Raw genomic sequence first — 23,421 nt, forward strand, 5'->3', positions numbered from 1 at the left:
TTTTAAGTGTTTAAGCTAATTTGAGTTGTGCCTTTCTGTGACAGCATCTTAACCAACCCAAGGGTCCGTTGAAGACATCGCATACAAAGCATACAAATAAAACCGCCAACAAAAATAGGGATTCTCTTAGTGCTCGGGGGTGGATATCAGAACCTGGAGGTGGGGACAGATGTATCATGTGATAGTCCCTTTTGAGTGAAACTAGTGATCTACAGCTATTCCAGTTCCACACGGGATTGCTAATCACCAGTGCTGAGACAGAGAGAAGGGCTGACTTCCTTTTGCAAAACAAAAAACAACATTTGGACTGGAACCCACTACGTCCCATCACATAAAAATTGCTGCAAAACATCAAGTTCTGTACTTTTTAAGCTAATATCTCTGGGAGTCTACACAACAACCTCTAAAATGGAGCTGATTAAGGAAATGCTAAGCCAAATGGCTTAAGTTCTAGAAGCCTCTGTTTGCTTATCTGTAAGCTGGGGAGAACAAAATGAGAATCCTCTGATATTAGAGATCAGAAAATACTTCATGACCCATAAAACAGATAATGGATTATCTATACTAAGCAGACCAGATAAACTGTAACACCTTCCCAGGGTTGGAACCGTCTAAATTTAGTGTGTGGTGGGACCAAAATCATCAGTCAATTGTTTCTATGCAGCCTTGTTAAATTTCTTGTGCTTTTGAGCTCTGTTTCCTCATCTGTATGCTGTGGCAAGACCTCATTCTGACTGTCATTGGAGGAAAAATAAGGTTGTTTGAAAAAAGGGAAACGTATCACTATTGATTTTCTACCACAGTTTTCTTGCCCAGGTCAGACAATAGCAACAGAGCAAACTGAACTGGACTTGGAGGCACATACTCTGTAGTGAATGTTGGGGCATCGCTGCCCTCTGCTGGTCGGCAGCGGTGCCACAGTGGTTACAGAGAGAAGAGGGTCCTTGGAGAAGGACCCCCGGGGAAAATTGAGGCACCCAGAGGTGAAGGGACTTGCTGGAGGGCACGGAACTAGCTTTAGATAGAGTATTGGGGCTCCTGACTCTTAGCTCCTTGTAGAGGGAGAAAAATGACTGGAAATTCATCCTTTATGGTTTCACTCTTGCTACATTCTAAGCTTTTCTAGATAATCTGATGGATTTTTCTCTCTTGTTCTTTGCCACCCAAACTGCATGGACTTCCTTTACCTTTCCAAGGTCCACCACTGGCCCTGAGGCTAAGAGTCCTATTGGGAGCTGGGAACTTTACAGAAATGATCTGGATCCTGACAACTGCTTTTTGGAACACGGGCCAGGAAACCAAAGTTCAGAGAGGTTAAGACACAGGCCCAAAGTCCAAAAGCCAGGAAGCACAGGAGCTGGGATCTGAACTCTCACCTGAAACCTGAAAGCCCACATTCTACCTGCGAGTAACAAGTCAAAACAACATGGTAACTTGCGAAGACATGATTAAAGGTAATTTTGTGTTTTTTGAATGCCTGAAATGTATTTGCTGGGAAGACATGTAGTGAACCAATAAGACAGGGAAATTTTTCAAGCATCTACCACAAGCTGGTGACATTCACATACAACATCTGTTAAATCTCCTATTGACACATATATGATCTTGGATCCTGTCCACCATTTTGAGGCACAAAAGAAGAAACTATGTTGAAAGCAATTAAGAAATTTACCTAATGTCACTTGGTGAAAGCTGGCATTCAGACTCTAATCCCCCTGCTTAATGTTAGAAACACAAACAGAGGCGGTGCCTGGGTGGTACAGTTGGTTAAGTGTCTGAATCTTGATTTCAGCTCAGGTTGTGAGATCGAGCCCCATGTCAGGCTCAGCGTGGAGTCTGCTTGAGATTCTCTCTCTCCCTTTTCTTCTGCCCCTTTCCCCACTTGTGTTCTCTCTCTCTCAAATAAATAAAAACTTTAAAGAAACAAACACGAACAGAGGAAAGTGCCCAGTAGCCTGGGTCAGGCTGATTGGCAGACCTCCAAGCCACGAAACCCCTCAGACTCTCCTATAAACATTTCCTTCCTGGCAGCCTCAGGATTTGAAGTCCTCCTGATCTGGGTTTAAACCCCACATTTCTGAGCACCACTATGTGCCAGGCCCGGGCTGGGTATATTATTTCATTCAATTCTGTGAATTCAATTCTGTTCAACCTCACTGTGAGAACACAGTGAGGTTGATAATGATTATTATGCCTACTTTACAGATTATCACACTGAAGCTGTAAAAAGTTATGTATCTTGCTCAAGTGTGCAGGTGAGTCCGGGTGTTGATAATTTGTTAATATTCTATGTGATACTGTCTTCACAGTCTTATTCTTGCTCCTCTGCAGACTGGAAAACAGATAATGACAAGTGAAAATGATTTGCCTCAGGGCGTTTGCACTTGCCATTCCCTCTGCCTGCAGTGCTTTTCTCAGACAGTCTGGAGGTTTGCTCCCTCAGCCTCTTTAGGTCTTCATTTAAAAGTCATCTTCTCGGGGCGCCTGGGTGGCTCAGTGGGTTAAAGCCTCTGCCTTCGGCTCAGGTCATGATCCCAGCGTCCTGGGATCGAGCCCCGCATCGGGCTCTCTGCTCTGCGGGGAGCCTGCTTCCTCCTCTCTCTGCCTGCCTCCCTGCCTGCTTGTGATCTCTGTCTGTCAAATAAATAAATAAAATCTTTAAAAAAAAAAAAAAAAAGTCATCTTCTCAGGGAGGCTTTTTCTGACCACCTTATTGAAAACTTCAACCTGTACTCTTCCATCTCAATGACAAGAAGACAACCCAATGCATATGTGGGCAAAGGATTTAAACAGGTATTTCTCTAAGAAGATATACAAATGGCCAATGAACACATGAAGAAATGCTCAACGCCCGATGACTTGCATTAGGGAAATGCAAATCCAAACCTCACCGGATACCAGTACTTACCACTCAGATGGCTGTTATTTACTAAATGGAAAATAACAAGGGTTAGTGAGGATGTGGAGAAATTGGAGCCCCCATACACTGCAGGCAGGAGCGGAAATTGTCCCATCCCCTGTGGGGAACACTTTGGTGATTCTACTCTTAGGTTTTTACCCAAAAGAATTGAAAACAGGAATGCAAATATTTGTGCCAAAGTGTTCATGGTGACACTATTCACCATAGCCAAAGGTGGAAACTGCCCACATGTCCATCAGCTGATGAAATGGGTGTATCAAATGTGATCTATGCATAAAACAGAATATTACTCAGCCATAAGAAGGAATGAACTGATACATGCTAAGATGTGAGCAACCCTTGAAAATATGACACTAAGTGAAAGGAGCCAATCACAACAGAACACCCGGTATATGATTCCATTTATGTGAAAGGCCCAGAATAGGTAAATCCACAGAGACAGAAAGAAAATTAGGGGTTTCCAGGGGCTGGTAAATCCCTAGAGACAGAAAGCAGACTTGTGGCTGCCGGGGGCTGCAGGGACAAGAGAAGAAAATGGGGGAGTGACTCCTAAGGGGTGTGGGGTCTTCTTTCTGGTGATGAAAATGTTTAGGAACTGGATAGAGGTGGTGTTTGCATGGCATCATGAATGTACTAAATGCCACTGAATTGTTCACTTTGAAATGGTTAGTTTTATGTTATGTAAATTTCACCTCAATGTAACCAACAAGTTCAACCCCTAACAACCTTATTTTCCTTCCCTGCTTCCTTTTTCTCTGTCAGGCACATGGCCCTCGCACACACTATATATCTGACTTACTGATCAACTGTCCATCCTGTTTCTTTAGAATATAAGTTCCAAGAGGATGGCTATTTGGGTCTCTTTTATTAACTCACATATCCTTAAAGAGTCACTGGCACTCAGTAAATATTTGTTATATAAATGAATTAGGAAGGACGTGGCACGGTCAGTTAAGCATCAGACTCTTGGTTTCAGCTCAGCTCATGATCTTAGAGTCATAAGATGGAGCCCCACGTCGAGCTCTACACTCAGTGCGGAGTCTGCTTGAGACTCTCTCACTCCTCTGCTCCTCACCCTGCTTGTTCTTTCTCTCTAATAAATAAATAAATCTGAATGGAAGGAAGGATGGACATGTTGAGGAGTCCTGACCCTCGAGCTCCACCCCATCTCCAATTCTAATGGGCTCTTGATCCTCAAATATGTTAACAATAACCCTCAGTCTGAGCTCATTTTTTTCCTCCCTTTCCTGAAGAGCTGAAGTCACAGGCTCTCACTCAGCTGAAACCCTTTAAACCTTCTCTGCTGAGAGTCTGAAAGAAGAGGGAAAGTAGAGGGACAGGAGAGGAGACAATGAATCCACCACAATGTAGAGAAACCCTGTCTGCTCCTCTGCTCTGTGGCTTCCCGCAGCAGTTTATGGGAACCCCAGACCGCAGCGATGACACCTTCCTGTTCCCCAGCCAGGAGGACAGCATTCTTAGCTGTGCCCAAGTGGCTCTTCAGGGAAGGGGGTAGGGGACGTTTACAGAAAAAAGTCAATAACCATTTATGGAAGAGCTACTCAGACACAGCCCTATACCAGGAACTCAGCCAAATTACAATGGAAAGTTATCATTCATTCACTCATGTGAATGTGAACAAACATTCGCTGAGCACCTGTTATGCGCCTTATCCTCTGGTCCTTGATTTCACAGTTTCGGTTGAATTAGAAGCCAACACTGTATAGACCAGGGTTTCTCAGTTCAGCACTTTGGACATTTTGGACTAGACAACTCTTTGTCATGGGAGGTTGGTTGATCTAGGTATTGTGGGACGTTTAGCAGCATTCCCAGACCCTCACACATAGTAGGTGCTCAGTAAGCACTTGTTGAACAAAAGAATGGGACAGGATTGTGAGAAAGGCCTGGAGAAGCATAAATTGCTACTTTAGGGCTTGATGTTCAGGAGGGATGTGTGTTATCTTCCTTCTTTCATTATCCATCCATCCAACAATCCATCCACTCACTCACCAAGCAGTCCCCAGACATCTGGGCTGTACCTGGAACCTAGGAGACTCTAGTTTTAAGAACTCACAGCTGACCAGGAGACATTAGATATGCTCAGAAATAACTTCAACACTGGATACAGAGTGACACGCCATGGTATGAGGGCACCCATAGATGGCACACTGATCAAGACAAGGACAATGGGTACTCTATGCCCAGGTTTAATAACATATTTAAATGTTTAATTATAGCAGAGATCAACAGATTTTTCTGCCATGCCTAACTCCTCCTTCTAATTCAACCTGAAATCAGCAGACCTTCATAGGCCTAACCAAGGCTGATGGGATGAAGATGGGCATCTGCCCAGGCGAGCCAGACCACTGGCCAATTGCCTTTGTCTTCTCAGAGCCTCCATCCTCTTCTTAGTATTGTTACTATTATGAATAACATATCGTTTTTTACAAATTTTATGTATTTGTTTATTTCTTTATTTTAGAGGGAGAGAGAGCACACATGCACACAAGTGGGGGTCAGGGCAGAGGGAGAGGGAGAGAGAGAGAACCCCAAGCAGATGCTACACTGAGTACAGAGCCTGATGCAGGGCTCAGTCCTATGACCGTGAGATCATGAACTGAGCCAAAATCAAGAATCACATGTTTAACCAACTGAGCCACCCAGATATCCCAATAATATATCATTATTGCATAATAGCTGCAATTTACTGAACACTACTATATACCAGACACAGTGCTGTTAATGAATAATCTGAATTAACTCCCTTAAAGAAAATCAGTCAGTCTGAGACCTTTCAGGTATTGCAACCCCAAGGACATCTGGGATTTAAGTGATATACTTTGAAGATAGAAGTATGATTATTCAACTTCCACTTAATCAGAGAAAGTAAGTGGCAGGTGGCATTGTAAAGGGAAGGCAAGGCACCGGGCAGGCAGATGCTAAGTGGGAGACTGTTCCAGGCATAAGGGAAATGGGGGTGGGTATGGAAAGAAAAAAAAAAGCAATAGCAAGAAAAAAAATCAAGGGAAATGGGTTTGACTGGATAAAATGGACAGTGAGAATTTTGATAGAAGCAATGGAATGGGCAGGGAATAGTACAGAGATCCTCAAATTATGGACTCCATGACCATGCCTTCCCTTTTCTAGCAGGTGAGCAGAACTAGGGTGCTCTCCCTACCCCCTCCTTCTAGAGTCTCCAGAGACTCTGAGCTCAGCCTCTGGCCTGCCCCTAGGCTCTAGCCCTCATTTTCTGTTCACTGTACCCATCCTGTCTCATGTCGCCATCTCCATGCTTCTGGGCTCAGTCTAGTGACCTGACCCCAGGTCTTCTCCATTCCATTGACCTCATGTAACTTGACGTTCTCAGGCTGGACTGAGACTACCCTGATGAGTGCCACATAACTGGCTCAGCACGAGGAGTCAAAGCAAGTCAACATCTTTGACATGAGGTACTGTCAGTTTGACAGGGCCAAGAGAAGGTGGCTATGTTTTAGTTAAGTTAGAGTGTGAGGAATAAAGAGGAATAAATACTCAGTCACACTATGTCTCTGCGGCATAATAAGTAATATATATTTGGTCTCTACTCCTGGTTCCTGACAGGAGGCTCCTAAAACCCTTGTAATTTCCTGAGAAGGGTGCTAAGAGCATCTTTTGTTTTAATATTTGGTCTTTGACCCTGATTCCTGATACAGAGCTCCTAAATTCCTTGAAATTTCGTTGGGTAAAAAAAGGGTCTTTTGGGTGCCTGGGTGGCTCAGTGGTTAAAGCCTCTGCCTTCGGCTCAGGTCATGATCTCAGCGTCCTGGGATGGAGTCCCGCATCGGGCTCTCTGCTCAGCAGGGAGCCTGCCTCCTCCTCCTCTCTCTCTCTGCCTGCCTCTTTGCCTACTTGTGATCTGTCTGTAAAAAAAAAAAAAAAAAAAAAGGGGTCTTTTGTCCTAGTGAGGTGACTCTTGATAGGCTCCTGGGGAGCTCCAGGATGGGGAAGGGCTACCGAGAGACCAAGCCATGACTAGGAGCTTAAAACTTTCACCCGCACCCCCATCCTCTGGGGAGAGGAGGAGATAGAGATTAGGTTAATAATTGGTCATGCCTATCTAATGAAGCCTCCATAAAAACCCCTGAACTATGAAGTTTGGAGAGCTTCAAATTGGTGAACACCCCCACATGCTGAGACAGTGGTGCACCCCAACTTACAGAAGCTCCTATACTCAGAACCCTTCCAGCCAGATGTACATCTTCGTCTGGATGTTCATCTATTTCCTTTATTATATCCTTTATAATAAACTAATATACACATTCTCCTGAGTTCTATGAGCCACTTAAGGAAGGGGTTGTAGGAACCCCCAATTCGTAGCTGAGTCAGTCATCTGGGGACCCACTGCTTGTGACTGCCATCTGAAGTAGGGCAGCCTTAAGGGACTGAGCCCTTCACTTGTGGGCTCTACACTAACTCCAGGTAGTTCGTGTCAGAATTGAATTGTAGGACACCCAGATGGGTGTCCAGACATAGCTGGAGAACTGGTTAGTGTGGAAAACCCACACGTTTGGTGTCAAAAGTGGTGTGACTACAGAGACAGACAGAGGTTTTACCTTCTATTCACACAAAGGCTTACTATGCACATGTTCAAACAGAAGTATGGAAGACAGGATTTCACGAAAGGAAAAAAAAAAAAAACCCAAGAAGAGAAATTGTAACTGGGTCAGGCCTCTTGGGAGTCCAGAACCAAGGAGAAATTCTGTCTTCTGGATCACTCTAGGGACCCATGACGCCGGTGGGTCTTCATGCCACAGGCCGGCCCCCACCTCCTCTTTGCCTTCCCTCTATCTCTCTGCTCCCGCTTTTTGTTTCACGTCCTAAATTTCTACCTTCTCAACACAACTTTATTCTCCTTTCCTCCTCTATTCTCTGGATCTGAATGCCTTGCTGCCATTAAACAAATGGTTTTTAATCTCTGCTTTAATGACAGAGATGGTGACTCACTAATACAAAGAAGGCACTTCCCCGTCCATGAGTGATATATTCACCTTTTTTTAAAACATTTTATTTTTTTAGTAATCTCTACAACCAATGTGGGGCTCAAATTTGCAACCCAGAGATCAAGAGTTCAAGCTCCACCAACTGAGCCAGCCAGGTGCCCCTGTATTTAGCTTTTGAGTTAAGAAGGAGAAGCTGTCAATCACATGGATATCTTGGTAGGTTAAAAACAAATTTGTTTTTTAAATAAGTAAGTAAGCAAATAAATAAACTCGGTTCCTCAAAGCAGTACAGAGAATTAGAATATGACCCACCAATTCCACTTCTGGCTATATTCCCCCAAAGAACTGAAAACAGGGATATGAACAGAAATTTGTGCAACCATGTTTGTACTTGCATTATTCACAAGAGCCAAAAAAGTGGAAACAACTAAAGTGTCCATCATGAACAAATGGATAAACACATTGTGTTCTATCCACACAATAAGAACATTATTCAGCCTTAAAAAGGAAAGGAATCCTGACACATGTTACAATATGGATGAACCTGAAAGACATGATGTCGAGTGAAATAAGCCAGATACAAAAGGACAAATATTGTATGACTCCCAATTAGATAGGGACCTAGAGTAGTCCAGTTCATGGAGACAGAAAGTGGTCTCCAGGGGCTGGGAGGAGAGAACGGGGGGTCAGTGTTTAATGAGGACAGAGTTTCAGTTAGAGGTGATGAAAGGCTATTAGACAGATGACAGTGACATACACATATGGGAATGTACTTAATGCCACTGAACTGTACACTTAAAAATGGCTAAAATGGTAAAAAAAATTATGCTATATTTATTTTACCACAATCTTTAAAAAAGTTTTTGGGTTTTGGAAAGTTAGAGATAGTCAACCCATCCATCATTTGAGTGAGAGCATCTCTTGTGCTGGTTGGATTAAAGAGAAGCTGGTGGAACTGTCACAGGGAATGAGGAAGGGGAAGGAAATAGAGGCTTCGGGTATACAAGGTAGCAGGTACCTGAGCCACATCCAACAGCATATTCCACGACCCATTACCATGAGCTGCCAGGGCAAGAACACCAAGGAAAAGATGACAGAGGAGGTGGCCTGCCAGCGTGACCTAAGACACCTGCCAGCACCCAGGAATGTCTGCCTCTTGGCATTTAGGTCCTTGCTTATGCTGTTCCCTGTGATACCAATATGCTATATCCCTGCCTGTTGGGGGGTTTTAGAGATGTTGTCCGCAAGCCTTCCAGTGAACTTCACAAGGGCTCCCCAGCAATGTTTCTTACACTGGAATGCTTTGGGTATGAGTTAAAGAAAGCCCAGTTAAAATGACTTAAACAATATGTATTAAAAAAGAAGTCCCAGGTAGGGTGGCTCCAGAAGTAGTTAACCCAGTGGCTCTAGCCAAGTTCTTTCCCTTGTTTTGCCCTGCCATCCTGAGCATGTCACATTAGAAAGGCCATCTCTTCTCATGTCTCTTAGGAATGACCTCCTTCTTCAGAAGATCCCTAAAACACTTTACCTCATGTTTCAGGGGCCATAATGGGCTTTTGTACCCACTCCTATAGGTAGAATGGGATTAACATGATACCCCTGAGTTGGGCATAGGGTTATCTTTCCTGATGGTTTGAAACATGAACAAAATTGGGAATGCCATTAATAAAGAAAAAGAGAATAGATTTTGAGTGGACCATTGAATGTCTGCTAAATCCTCAAAAACTGATAAGTTCTGGGGAATAACTGACACTTGGAAATAGTTATTTTGGACTTGCTTCTGTATTGAATAGTGGGTAAAGAGTATGATTTCTGATACTCTGTGTCAAAGATGGCTCACCTCCAGGTTTCATTCCAGCCTGTGAGAAGGGGAAAGAGAAGAGTGGAGGGCATGCTCTTCTCTTTTTTATGTCATGACCTCAGCACACAGAGTGCCTTCTACTTCCTGCCCCAAGTACAACCCAGCTCCCCACTAAGAGTCCGTGAAGCCCTCCCCAGAGGATGTTAATCCTTTCCCCACTCTCCTGGTGTCCTCCATACTCCCAACCTCTAGTTCCAGATCCATGATCGTCTGTCTTGAGTGAACTCTGAGTCTCATGGCATCTGGCTGAACCACTTTCTATGCCTTTTCATTGCTGATGTCTACTAATCAATCAATCAATCAATCAATCCTTATTCTTCGATGACTTTGGTATCTAGCTCATCCTTCCTCCCCACTCCAGTTCCTCCCACCGTGCTGAGGACTTTAATGTTTGTAAGATGACCCAACACCTGGTCAACCTCCTGGCCCCTTGGCTCTTGTCGCTCCTCACTCCACCGAACTTTGCCTTCCCTCTGCTCTAGCCACCACATCCTTTGACCATGTCCTGGACGTCAGTTTCTCCTAGAACGAATCTTCCTTTGAAGTCTTCCATTTCTCCGGCCACCGGCTGTATCCTCTGATCTGAGTTATTTCAGGCTTAGCAGTTCTTTGAACTCCAGGATCCCTTGACTCCTCTACTTTATCCTTCTCAGGACCCTCCTTCCTTCACTTCCTTCCTTATCCAGCAGAAATTTCCTGGATTTCATTTTATTTTTAGATTTATTTATTTGGGAGAAAGAGAGAGAGAGAGAGAGTGAGTGGAGTGGGGTAGAGAAGTACAGGGAGAGGGAGAGAAAGAATCTCCAGAAGACTCCCTACTGAGTGAAGAGCCCAATGCAGGGCTCAGTCCCATGATACTGAGATCATGACCTGAGCTGAAATCAAGAGTCAGACATTCAACCAACTAAGCCACTCAGGAGCCCCCCGGTCCTCATCTTAGCCACTTTCTTGCAAGTGCTTGAGTAGCAGACATTATGGGTGACTGCCCAACATCCACTCCAACCCAGATGATGGGTCCAAGATGGTCATTTCTGCTCTCTTTCCAGGGGAGGATCAGGTGTGTGACTCACTTCTAGTACTAGAGAGTAGAGTGAGGTGAGGAGAAAGGGACTTGGGGAAAGATTTTCCCATCAAAGAGACAGAAGAATTGATTATCTTTCTTTCTGAAGATGAACTAACAAGACAGTGTAAACAGACAGAATAAGAACCTGGATCCTTGGTCATGTTTTCAAGCCACTAAGTCAACTCCTTCTAAAATTTTCCTCCCTATATATGAGAAAATAATTTCTTTTATATTTAGGCCAGTTTGAGTCTGGTATTCTGTTACCTTCAGAAAAAAATCTCCTTTAATAACGTAATTCTCAACTTCCAGCAAAAGCTCAGCCCTGGATCAATGTAAATTTCCTTCTATTCTATTTTCATATTTGTTCTGCTAAGACTGACAGAGAGAGCAATGGGTCCTTGGTCCTCTCCAATCCTCAGACACTTCTCTGCCATCCACCATTAGAAGGAAATCCCCAGTTTTTCCCACCCATCCCCTCTGTGTTAAGGGTTGAAGACCCAGTTATTACCTGAAGCGGCCAACTGTCCTGATCAGGAAATAGATTTTTAAAGTTCCAAGGAGGGTATGTGTATTGGGCTTGGATGGAGTGGAGGGAAGGGGAGATTCTGGGATTAAAAGAAATCCAGAATTCATGAGACGTATAGAGCAAATTTACCCAGAATAAATTGAGTGAGCCAGTCATTCCCAGTGCCTGGGTTGAGTTGGGAGGCAAAGAAAAACTTTCTGCTCTGTGTTGTGGGGCTGGCAAGAGAGAGGAGCCTCAGGAAAGTGTGACTTAGGAGGAAGAAGAGGCAGAGACGTAGCTTCACTCACACTGTTTCAGGAACAAATGTAAAAGACCAAAATAGACATGGTAGATGCCAATGATTACAAATTCTAAAACTATTTGAACCACCTGGGGAGACCTGATGGGTCCCCAGATGTGGAGGTGGGAGGTGAGTCCTGTAAGTGGGAAGGCCCCAGGCTCCTATTATGTCAGTCACATAGATGTTGCAATAACCAATTCATGGTTTTTAATTCTCAGTTCCACACTGGAATTCCTGTTTTCCCTGTTGGCTCTTCTGTTCACCATAGCAACTGTTTTGATTCTTCTTCTCTCTCATCGAACTTCCCATCCCTCTGACTTGTCGTTCTCTCTCCTCAGGCACATCTGCTTCTTATTTCACACAGAAAATGGATGCCATCTGACTGGGCCAGCCCTTACCTTCCTCATTTAGCTGCTACTGTATTCACCTTTTCTTCTACCCCACAGATTTAGTCAGCAGGGCTGTTCAATAGAACTTTCTACAATGGTGTACATATTCTGTATCTTCACTGTCCAACATAGTATTGTTGGGTCCGTTATCAAAGGAACGAGACTGAGACAAAGTGAAAATTATGCAAAGCCTTATTCTATGCCAAGCATTAGAAGTCAAACTGACTGGCCAGGGCCACCTCCGAAGAGAGGGACCCCCCCTTTAGTCTTACAGGCTAGTTTTTATAGGGCACAACCGCAGACCTCTATGTATATGGCTTTGGCTGACTGGATGTCTTTTACCTGTCTGGCCTTATTTTAGGTGTGTGTTTTAGCAACGGTTACCCGGAACCGATATTAGTAACTGCTGAGGCATTTATTAAACAACAAAATGGCTACCTAGGCAACATGGAGTCATTATGGCTAAGTAGGCCCTAGGGGTTTAACAGGTTTTAACATTAAATTGGCCCTAACAGTATAAGCCACATGTGGCTATTGAGCACGTGAAATATGGTGAGTACAAATGAAGAACTGAATTTTAAATTCCATTCAATTTTAATTAACTTAAATTTCAATGGCCACATATGGTTAGTTAGGTAGCACTGGTTAGTGTAATTCAAAGAAAAACTGTTTTGAATACCAGGGCACTGGACTCTCTCCTGCCTCTGTGACATCCCTAAGCCGTAGTCTCTTGACCAACTTATTATAAGAATTCTGAATTAGATGACGAGAGGGAAGGGAGAGAGGACCAGAAAGGCATGTTCACGAGAAACAGCCATGGAGAAATACTGGGGGGGGGGGGGAGATCACTTGACATGCTTTATTTTATAGCTCCAGTTGCCGAAAGAAACCACAGTGACTTCCTGGCTCAAATATTGTACTCCTGAAGGGGGTATGAGGCTCCTATCATAGTACCTTTACTGAAAATTCACAGTGATATTGACACCAACAGAGTTTGAAGGAAGAACCAACCAGCAGCCAGGAGAAAGTGTGGTGTCAGCTGAGTTATTTGAAAGGGCATCCAGGCACACCTGGGTGGCTCAGTTGGCTGAGCGACCAACTCTTGGTTTCAGCTCACGTCATGATCTCAAGGTCATGAGACTGACCCTGTTGTGGCAGGCTCCTCACTCAGCCAAAAGTCTGCTTGAGATTCTCTTCCTCTGCTCCTCCCACACACAGGCTCTCTCTCTCTCTCTCCTAAAATAAATAAGTCAATCTTTTTTTTTTTTTTTTAAGAAGAGGGGGCATCCAGTTATCTTTGTTTGGATTCTCTACCAAAATGCAAAATGTGCACACCACAAACACAAACAGAACGTTGACTTGCATGTCCCTTTGTGTAGCTGATTTTGCTTACTTTTGATCATTCTATCATATTTCAAACAGTTACACATCTTTTGAAATCTAGAAAGTTAGGATACCACACCCTCCTGCCTCCACCAACCTCCTCTAAATGTCTAGCCAGTTGCTCTGAGAGCACATTTGGAGTACTTTCTCTCCACTGATTTTAAATGCTCTTGTCATTTGCTAAGTACGCACCTACGTTTGCATTCAATACTTGACTCCATCCGTTCCATTAGCTTATCTGTCAGTTTCCTCACCAGGGGCCTTGAATCACACAGCTTTATATCCCTCTTACTATTTCCTGTTGTCACTGGCTTATTCTGGAACCGCTTTCCTTTGGCTCCTGGGCACACACTCTTTCTGCGTTTTCCTCTCCTTCCTTGATGCCTCTTGGTCCCCTTTGTGTTGGATCCTTTGGAGATCCACCGTCAGTTCCCCTCCATGTCACTATACCCCCTCCCTGGGCAGATCCCCTCCCTGCCTCCACTCATGCCCCTTCTATCCACTTTCCGTGGTGCAGCCAGAGTGATTTTACTGAAGTGTAAATGAGGTCATGCCACCACTCTGCTTACAGACCCACCGATTGCTCTCGGGGTAAATTCCTGACTCCTTAACAGCAAGCAGCCACAAGAGGTTGAAAGAGACTGAGCTTTCCCAAAGTGGGCCCTGAAGCAAGGATTCAGGGGCAAGTAATTCATTTGGGAGGTGAGGCCAGGAAGGGCAGTGGGGAAGTGAGACAGGGAGGGAAGACAGCCAATACAGCAAGTACTGAAGAACTGGTCACTGCTGTAGGCATCTGGGACTCAATCCCACCAGGGACCTCTGGGAAACTGCCTAGACTGCCTCAGGGTTGTCCCACCTGAAGAGCAGATTATTTAATCTGAGTCTCGCAGCCTAGGAGCCTCTACTCTCTGAGAGTTGTACTTCTTTCTCCCCTTCCTTACTTTCTTTCCTTCCTTCCTTCCTTCACATCTGCTCTTCACACCTCCCCCCTCCACCCCTCCCCTCTCCTCCCCGACCCCCTTCCACCTCCTTCTATCCCTTCACCCCAGTAGGCCCCTGACCCCAGGTTTCTTCTGTGACCCTGCCCACAGCCTTAGGTGACTGGGCCAGAGACAGATAACTAAACCAATCAGATTCACTCCTCTGGGACTCTGGAATTAAGCAGTTGGTCTGGGGTCTGATGTGAACTGTGGCCACCTAATGTGGATGCCATGATGGCCTTGTTTGGTGACATGCCCCCAGAGGAGCAAAGAAATCCTGTGTTTAGGGAAATGCACAGTGGCTGGAGAGAGACAGACAGAGGCGGGACCACACAGCTTCAAACAAACCGAAAGAGCCACCTCAGGGCAGGACACTTTAGTTTTCCTGTAAATAAGCTCTTACCATGTTTCCTGCACTTGAGTTCTGTAAGCCAACAGTGTTTCCTGCTAAAGAAAGTCACTTGATTTTCTGACCTGTAACCAGAAACACACACACACACACACACACACACACACACACTCCTTAGAAGAGAAATTCACTTAAGTCCCCAAGACCAATTCTATTCATGACTCGACTTCCTACCTAACAAAGAAACAGAAACCACTATTCCTGACATTCCACTTTGAACATCTCTGAATGACTCAAATATTTCCATCTTAACTATCCACTCCCCCAATCTTCCCTTGACAACTACACCTCCTATTAAAAATCACCCTCAAGCTGATCTTAAAGGAAAAGTAGTCCACATCGTGTCTCTACTCTCTCCCTCGAATCAGTCCCTACATGCACTATTATTTTGTGGGGAAGTATGCCATTCTGAAGATGTGATTTTTAAATATCTATGGGATTTTTAGGTCTGAAGGTTCACAGACTATACAGGCATGGAGCTCAGAGGGCAGAAGATACAGATTTTTAAAATCTACCAGTGATTTTAAAAAAGTAATGCGTGAGTATGATAGAAAAACTTCATAGAAAGGTGATAAATAAATTGCTTGGCAAACACTGACAAATCCCCTGTTTTCTCCCCAGAGGCCATCTTATACATCCTTCCAGAAACAGCCAGCTTCATGGACATGGGACTCATGCACTTACATAAGGACCCACATGTAGAAGGGACCTGAGCTTGATTTAATGCTTTGCTGTTGCCATCTTGAATTTCTTAATTTTGAATGAGAGACCCCACATTTTCATTTTGCACTTGGTCCCCAGATTATGTGGTAGGCCTATTTCCAGCTATACTCCATGTGTAGTTAAACACATGATATACACATGTACCCCTCTTTCCATCCCCTCTTCTTTCAGCATTTGGTGATTCTTGAAAGAATGTGTGTGTAGATGAAATTTCCCAGGGAGAAAATGCAAAAGTTACTAGTGCTATTTACCAAATATGTCTGCTTCTTCTGTTTCTGGGCACAGAGAGGGATATATGGTGAGACTGCATTTCCAGGTTCCCTGGTGGTTAGTTGGGGCCAAGTGACTAGTTCTCACCAATGAGTTGGAGGCAAAAGGGAGTGCACCATTTCTAGGTCAGAGTATTTTTTTTTTTTTTATGCTATGTTAGTCACCATACAGTACATCATTAGCTTTTGATGCAGTGTTTCATGAATCATTATTTGCATATAACACCCAATACTCATTACAACACATGCCCTCCTTAATACAGATCACCAGTCTTACACCACACAAAGATAAACTTTTGAGTTGAATGAAAGACCTCAATGTGAGATAGGAATCTATCAAAATCCTAGAGGAGAACACAGGAAGGAACCTCTCTGACATCAACCACAACAACTTCTTTCATGATACATCTCCAAACGCAAGGGAAACAAGCAAAAATGAACTGTTGGGACTTCATCAAGATAAAAAGTTTCTGCATAGCAAAGGAAACAGTCAACAAAACTGAAAGGCAACCGAGGGAATGGGATAAGATATTCGCAAATGACATTACAGATAAAGGGCTGGTAACTAAGATCTATAAAGAACTTCTCAAACTCAACACCCAAAAAAACAAATAATCAAGTCAAAAAATGGGCAGAAGGCATGAACAGACAATCCTGCAAAGAAGACATATAAATGGTTAACAGAGTATTTTCTATTAAGTTTTATTTATTTAGGGATACCTGGGTGGCTCAGTAGGTCAAGCGTCTGCCTTCAGCTCAGGCCCTGGGATCGGGTCCCACATCGGGCTCCCTGCTTAGCAGTGAGCCTGCTTCTCCCTCTGCCTACAGCTTCCCTTGCTGTGTTCCCTCTGTCTAACAAATAAATAAAATCTTTTTTTTTAAGGATTTATTTATTTATTTTAAAGAGAGAGAGCCCACAAGTGCATGCGTGTGCACATGAGGGATGGGGGAGGAGCAGAGGACGAGAGAGAGGGATAGAATCTCCAGCAGACTCCTGGTTGAGCACAGAGCCCCAGCCAGGGCTCTACCCCAGGACCTTGAGATCATGACCTGAGCTGAAACCAAAAGTCGAATGTTTAACCAACTGAGCCACCCAGGTGCCCCAAGTTCAGAGTATTTAACTGCCACTGTAAGACCTGCCAGATTTCTCATTCAAGAGTTCAAGATAGTGGCTGTTCCATTAGTTTTGTTTTCCGAGTGACTAGGATAATCAGCGCCCCCAGGGTGATCTGTGGTTCTTAAGCCATGATTTGGGGGCTGTTTGTTATTGCAACATAACCTGTCTTGTCATGACTGATAGAAATATGAAAAATGCTGAGACAGAATTTGCTAGAACTGACATATAAAAGGAGAAGAGTCATAGAAAGATAAGATAAAGAGTCACAGAGGTAAAGATGAGAAACTAGGGGTGCCTGGGTGGCTCAGTCAGGTAAGCATCTGCCTTCGGCTCAGGTCATGATTCCAGGGTCCTGGGATCCAGCCTCGGGACCTCTGGGCTCCCTGCTCAGTGGGGAGCCTGCTTCTCCCTCTGCCCTTCCCCCAACTTGTGCGCTCTCTTGAGCACATGCTCTCTCTGTCTCCTTCTCTTAAATATATAAATAAATAAATAAAATCTTTTTTGAAAAAAGATGAGAAACTAGAAGAAGGGACCCAGGGGAGTCACGGAAATCAAGGGAAGAAACTGCTCAAGAGGTGATACATGGTGTTGGTCCAAAAGGTCAAAGAGAATAAGGAATAAAAGCTATCACTAAATATGGCAACTGAGAACTCACTAGTAAGCTTATTAAGAACAGTATCTGGGAAGCAGTCGTGGGAGAAATAGTAGACAGAGGGCTGAGGAAGCAGAGGGAAGAGCATGAGGGATCAGTGTATGAGTTCAGCAGAAAGGCCAGGAGCCCTACCACGTGCACTTGCGAGAAGGGCCAAGAAAATTTGCGTTCAATCACACCTTCCTCCTGCTCTCTGGCATCCTGAACTGACAGCCAAGAGATAAGGTAGCTCCTGATACAGTTCACCTGAGTGAAAAAGTAAAATTTAACTCGGACTGCAAAAGTAAAAATACCTTGGCCACTTAACAGGCTGGAAGAGCAGAAATAGATAAAGACAGCTACAAAAATAATAGGAAACAGTATTTCACTGTATCTGTAAAAGGATAACACTACTTTCCCTCATCTTTTTTGTCATTGCTGCTTTCTTTTTTTTTCCTTTTAAGATTTTATTTATTTATTTATTTGAGATAGAACGAGAGTGAGAGAGAGAGCGAGAGCACGCAAGCAGGGGGAGCAGCTGGCAGAAGGAGAAGCAGACTTCCTGCTGAGCAGGGAGCCCAATGCAGGGCTCGATCCCAGAACCCCAGGATCATGACCTGAGCTGAAGACAGACGCCCAACCAACTGAACCACTCAGGTGCCTCTCACTGTTGCTTTATTCTTGAGAAATGTCATCCTCTAAATTCATAGACTATCAGAAAACCTGCTATTGGAAATTGCCTCAGTAAGAATGAAATATTCCACTTTTGCCACACAGAAGTGGCCTCAATTTGCACCTTTGGACCAGAGGTTCAGATAAAGGGTTTCTAGGCACAACGTTCAACAGCTGTCTTAGCTTTATTACTGACAAGGAAGCAGAGCCCTGGGTCCATGTTGCAATCCAGATCTGAGGTTGACTGTTTTATAGAAACCTGCTTTGTTTTGAGCTTATCAAAATCTGCTTTCAAATTTAATCAAGACTCCACCATTGCCCGTAACCCTACGATACTCTGTCCCTTTGATGGTAGTTCCTCTGGCATGAGCTCTTTCTCACTGAAATAGTCAATAAACCTAATTTTGCTGAATGGCAAGTTTGTTTCTGACGGCCTTAGGCTGATTGGCGTAGGTCATGGGCATAAATGGGGGCAGCGCAAAGAGCAGATCTCAATGGTCACACAAGAAATATCCAGCATAGAAATAAAGTCCTCCCCTGCCCCAGCCCCAGCAATTTTGATTCCCCCCATCACCAACAGACCAGAGTGCTGTGGAGGAAATGTGGAGAGGGAGAAGAGGAAGACCATTCACCTTGCATTCATAGACATCTGGGGTTGAACTAAAGGGTTGTAGAAATGAATCAGTCAGTCTATGAGTAGGCCTTGAGGCAATAGAAAGATCTAGGCCTTTTACTAAGGCACAATGGAAGCACTGGGTCTCCTGACATTTGAAGGCCTGCCCCTCTCCCCCAACTGAAAGGAGTCCAAAAAAGTGAAAGGGAAAAGGGGATAAGGGAGAATGCTAAAAATGCCCTTCCTTTGAACACCATCTTTGTGCAGGCATCTGGGGGAGGCCGGCTGGAGCAGCGTCATCTGCCAGCCAGGCTTGTAGGACTTCGCTTCTCTTGTTTATCCCCAGCCACATCTGGGGCAGCTGCCAGGGCCCGCCCCCACTCTGCCGTCACTGGAGGAACTCAAACTTAAAGGCGGCGGCTAAGAATCAGGGCCTCTCATTTTCCTGTTGCTGGTGGACCTGCTGTGGCTGGTCTGGGGGTGTTGAGCCCTCGTCCAGACCCTGGTGGAGAGTGAGCCTCTCACCATGTCAGCCTGCTGCAACTGGAAATGCATTTTCCAGTATGAGACAAACAAAGTCCTCCAGATCCAGAGCGTGAATTATGGCAGCATTAAGTGGATCCTGCACCTGCTGGTCTTTTCTTACATCAGGTGAGTGGGGTGTGGGGATGACCCCAAGTGTCTGCAGCGGTTGACAGCCCCAAAGTCCCCAAGTTGCAGCTTCTGGTGCACATCCTGAATTCCTCATGGTTTTAAATCTGAGACTTTTTCTCTCATAACAAGCTAGGGCCGGAGGGGGTTGGGGTAGTGGGGAAGCAGCTGCAGGCGGGAGGAAACAGTGCCAGTTGGCGGCTGAAAGAAGCTACAAGAGACAAAGCCACACTTTGGGTTTTACCCCAGGCCTGCCAGGGTGAGCTGGGCAGGGCATGCCTGGGGAAAGTAGGAAACAGGGCAACACCCTGGATTCCAAGGGAGGAGGCAAGGATTCAGGGCCTACCTGGTGATAATCCTGGCATCTGTCTGAGTCATCACTGCTGAGGGGAGGAATAGGACCAGACTTGTCAATGTAACTTTAGGTCCTTTAGTGTCAGGAAGGCCCCCCTTGCTCTTTTTCGTGTCTGTTTCTTAACAGCTTATTGAGATATAATTCACAGACTACACAACTCACTCATTTAAAGGGAACAAATTAGGGGAGGCTGGGTGGCTGAGTCGGTTGAGTGCCCAACTCTTGATTTTGGCTCGGGTCATGATCTCAAGGTTGTGGGACTGAGCTCCACATCAGCTCTAGGCTTATCAGCTCTACGCTCTCCTTCTCCCTTTGCCCCTACCCCTGCTCGCGAACTCAATCTCTTTCTCAGATAAATAAATAAATCTTTACAAAAATAAATGAAGTGTACAATTTAGTGGTTTTTAGTATATTCAGACTTGTGCAACCATCACCACAATCAAGTCTAGAATATTTTCATCACCTCAAAAATAAACTCCATAGCCCTGAGCCATCACTCCCAATCCTTCTGCTCTCCTGTAGCTCTGGTGACCCACTGATTCACCCTGTCTCTGGGATTGGCCTATTCTGGACATGTCATAGAAATGGAATTGTGCACTATGTGGTCCTTTCTGTCTAGCTTCTTTGACTCTGCATCATGTTTGCAAGGTGCACTCATGTTGAAACATGTATCTCTACTTCCTTCCTCTGTATGGCCAAGTAATATTCCATTGTCTGGATGGACCTTTCTTGGAGGGAGTGGACATCTGGGTTATTTCCAGTTTGGGGCTATTATGGATAATGGACAATGCTGCTATGAATACGGGTGTATGCGTGTTGGCATGAACATGTTTTCAGTTTTCTTGGGTATTGCACCTAGAAGTGAAACTGAAAGATCATTCAGTAAATTTATTTTCAACATTTTAAGTAACCACCCATTTCTGGAACGGCTGCACCATTTCATATTCTCACCAGCAACGTATGTTCCAGTTTCTCCACATCCTTACCAAACAGTAGTTCTTGTTGGTTTTTTGAATTATGGGCATCCTACTGAGTGGTTCTCATTGCGGTTTTAATTCACAGTTCCTTACTGGCTAATGCCCCATTGCTCTTTGTGATGATGATGATGATGGTGGTGGTGAGAACTTGCATCGCTAAGGTCAGACAGTGTAGTTTACTGGCTAAGGATTAGAGCAACCTACTTTATAACCCTGGCTTAGTTTCCTTGGCCAGGTCACTTACCCGCTGAGCCTCCCTTTCTGCATCTGTTAATAGAATCGTCATAATTAAATAAGAAAAGGCATGGCAAACACTTCTCCATGTCTGGCATAGGGTAAGAGCTCTACAAATAGCAGCTATCTTTAAAAATAATCGTTTTGACTTAAAAAAATAGAATTACCATAGAATCCAGTAATTTCACTACTGGGTATTTACCCAAAGAAAATGAAAATACTACTTGGAAAAGATACGTGCATCCCTACATTTATTGCAGCATTATTTACAACAGCCAAGACGCAAAAGCAACCCGTGTCCACTGAAAAGGAATGGATAAAGAAGATGTAGGAGGGGGCACCTGGGTGGCTCAGTGGGTTAAGCCTCTGCCTTCGGCTCAGGTCATGATCCCAGGGTTCTGGGATCGAGCCCCGCATCAGGCTCTTTGCTCAGTGGAAAGCCTGCTTCCCTCTCTCTCTCTGCCTGCCTCTCTGCCTACTTGCGATCTCTGCCTGTCAAATAAAAAATAAAATCTTAAAAAAAAAAAAAAAAGAAGAAAAAGAAGAAGATGTAGGAGATATACAATGGAATTTTGCTCAGTCATAAAAAAGACTGAAATCTTGCCATTTGCAACACCATGGATGGGCCTAGAGGGTCCTAAGTGAAATAAGTGAAGTAAGTCAGTCAGTTAAATTTCACTCATGCATGGAATTTAAGAAACGAAACAAATGAACAAAGAAGAAAAGGATGTAAACAAAAAACCAGACTCTTAAATACAGAGATTAACTGGTGGCAGCCAAAAGGGAGGGAAGTGGAAAGATGGGTGAGGCAGATAAAAGAGATTAAGAGTATACTTATCTTGAGCACTGAGAAATGCATAGAATTGTTGAATCATTATATCATACACCTGAAACTAATATAAAACTACGTTAATTATACTTGAATAAAAAAAGAATCAAAAAAATAATCTTTTTGTATATAACAGGCATTTTCATATGCACTGTCTCCTTTGACTGTCAAAGTAACCAGGCCCACACCCAGGATCTGAGGTCTGGAAAGGTGGATTCAATAATCCTCCACCGCTCTGAGCCTTGGTTTTCTCATCTGTAAAATGGGGACAAAGGTTGTTGTAAGGATTAAATGAGTTACTAAATGTAAAGTTGTTTGAAAAATACCTGGTGTACGGCAAGCCCTCACCAAGTGTTAATTCTTCTTATTAATAATATTACTAGGATTACTGCAATTTGATTCATATGTTTACTATGTGACAAACACTAAATAATAAACACATATATTAAATTCTAAAATAAGACACGTTACTTAAGCCAGATATCATAGAACTGAAGACGAGGAGCATAGTTAGAAAATGCTCCTTTAAGCACCAGTACATAGTGTAAAGTTTCACAGGCGAGGTAAACACAACACCAGGCAAGGTGGGCACAATGCAAGATTTATTAAAGGCATCTCCCGCGAAGTTTCAGGGCTCAGGAGAAGGGGAGCCAGGAAAGTCACGCTGGGAGGAGGTGGGCACCCTCCGTCGAGGTTTCGTGTAAGGACCTATTTTATATTTTTATATTTTAGCCAGAGACTTCCATTGAGGTTAAACAATAACCTTGTTGTTTAACCCTTAAACTGTCCCTGCTCCCCTTCCCCCAGGGGACTTACTTAAAAACAAGTCCTAGAAACCAGCCTCAGGTAACAAAGCACCTCAGGCCAGGTGGAGACATCCGATCAGTGGGGGGACGCATACTGTCTCCCTAGCTACCAAGGCGTATGGGCCCCGCCCTTTGGGAGCCCTTTGGGCGCCAATCCTAACCAAGGTGAAATTGTAATTCAATTGGTCACCTAGCAACACTGTGCAGTTTTTTCTGTGTGTTACAATTTCATTGGCCCCCTCTGCGTGGCCAGGCCCAACCGCATGGCCTTTGCCCTTAAAAGCCAGTCCGTAAAGGAGAGGGGGGTCGCCCTCTCTTTAAGAGGCGCGGCCCTGGCTGGCCAGTTTGATTCTTGATGCTTGGCGTGAAATAAAGCTCTTGCTTGACCTTCCCTTTGTATCAGTCTCGCTCCTTTAATCACGGACCCATTATTGGGGCATAACATTCCACGACTTTGGAAAGCAGAGTCGGAGAAGTCGCACTGGGAGGGAGTCGGTGGGGGTCTTTTATCGGGCCAAGGCAGGGCATGGGCTCACATCCATATATGGTAGGGTATTTGGTGATCGGAGGGTATGGGGTGGGGGGTCCTGATACTTCTGTTTCCTGCATAGGTATCGGGTTACCTATGGAGACGTGACCTGGGCATACACCCTTTGGCAGGAGAGTCAAGGGTTAAGGAAGGGGGGGAGGCTGGAAGATGGCGGCCCTGGCGGTCATTTCTATTGTTCCTCCTGCATTCCCTGGCCCCCAACCC

At 44.5% G+C, this 23,421-nt stretch overlaps 2 protein-coding genes across 2 annotated transcripts in view; one reads left to right on the top strand and one right to left on the bottom strand.

The window, feature by feature from the left end:
• IFT81 (intraflagellar transport 81) overlaps positions 1 to 23,421 on the bottom strand; it is a 219,413-nt gene that overhangs the window by 128,225 nt on the left and 67,767 nt on the right. The gene's annotated exons all lie outside the window — the stretch shown is intronic.
• P2RX7 (purinergic receptor P2X 7) overlaps positions 19,247 to 23,421 on the top strand; it is a 47,493-nt gene continuing 43,318 nt past the window's right edge. The window contains exon 1 of the mRNA XM_032876329.1: positions 19,247 to 19,466. Within this exon, the coding sequence (XP_032732220.1) occupies positions 19,342 to 19,466 (125 nt within the window). The 5' untranslated portion in view covers positions 19,247 to 19,341. The remainder of the gene's footprint in view (positions 19,467 to 23,421) is intronic.

Source organism: Lontra canadensis, unplaced genomic scaffold (assembly GCF_010015895.1).
Source record: "Lontra canadensis isolate GAN:19392208 unplaced genomic scaffold, GSC_riverotter_1.0 scaffold58, whole genome shotgun sequence".
Classification (NCBI taxonomy): domain Eukaryota; kingdom Metazoa; phylum Chordata; class Mammalia; order Carnivora; family Mustelidae; genus Lontra; species Lontra canadensis.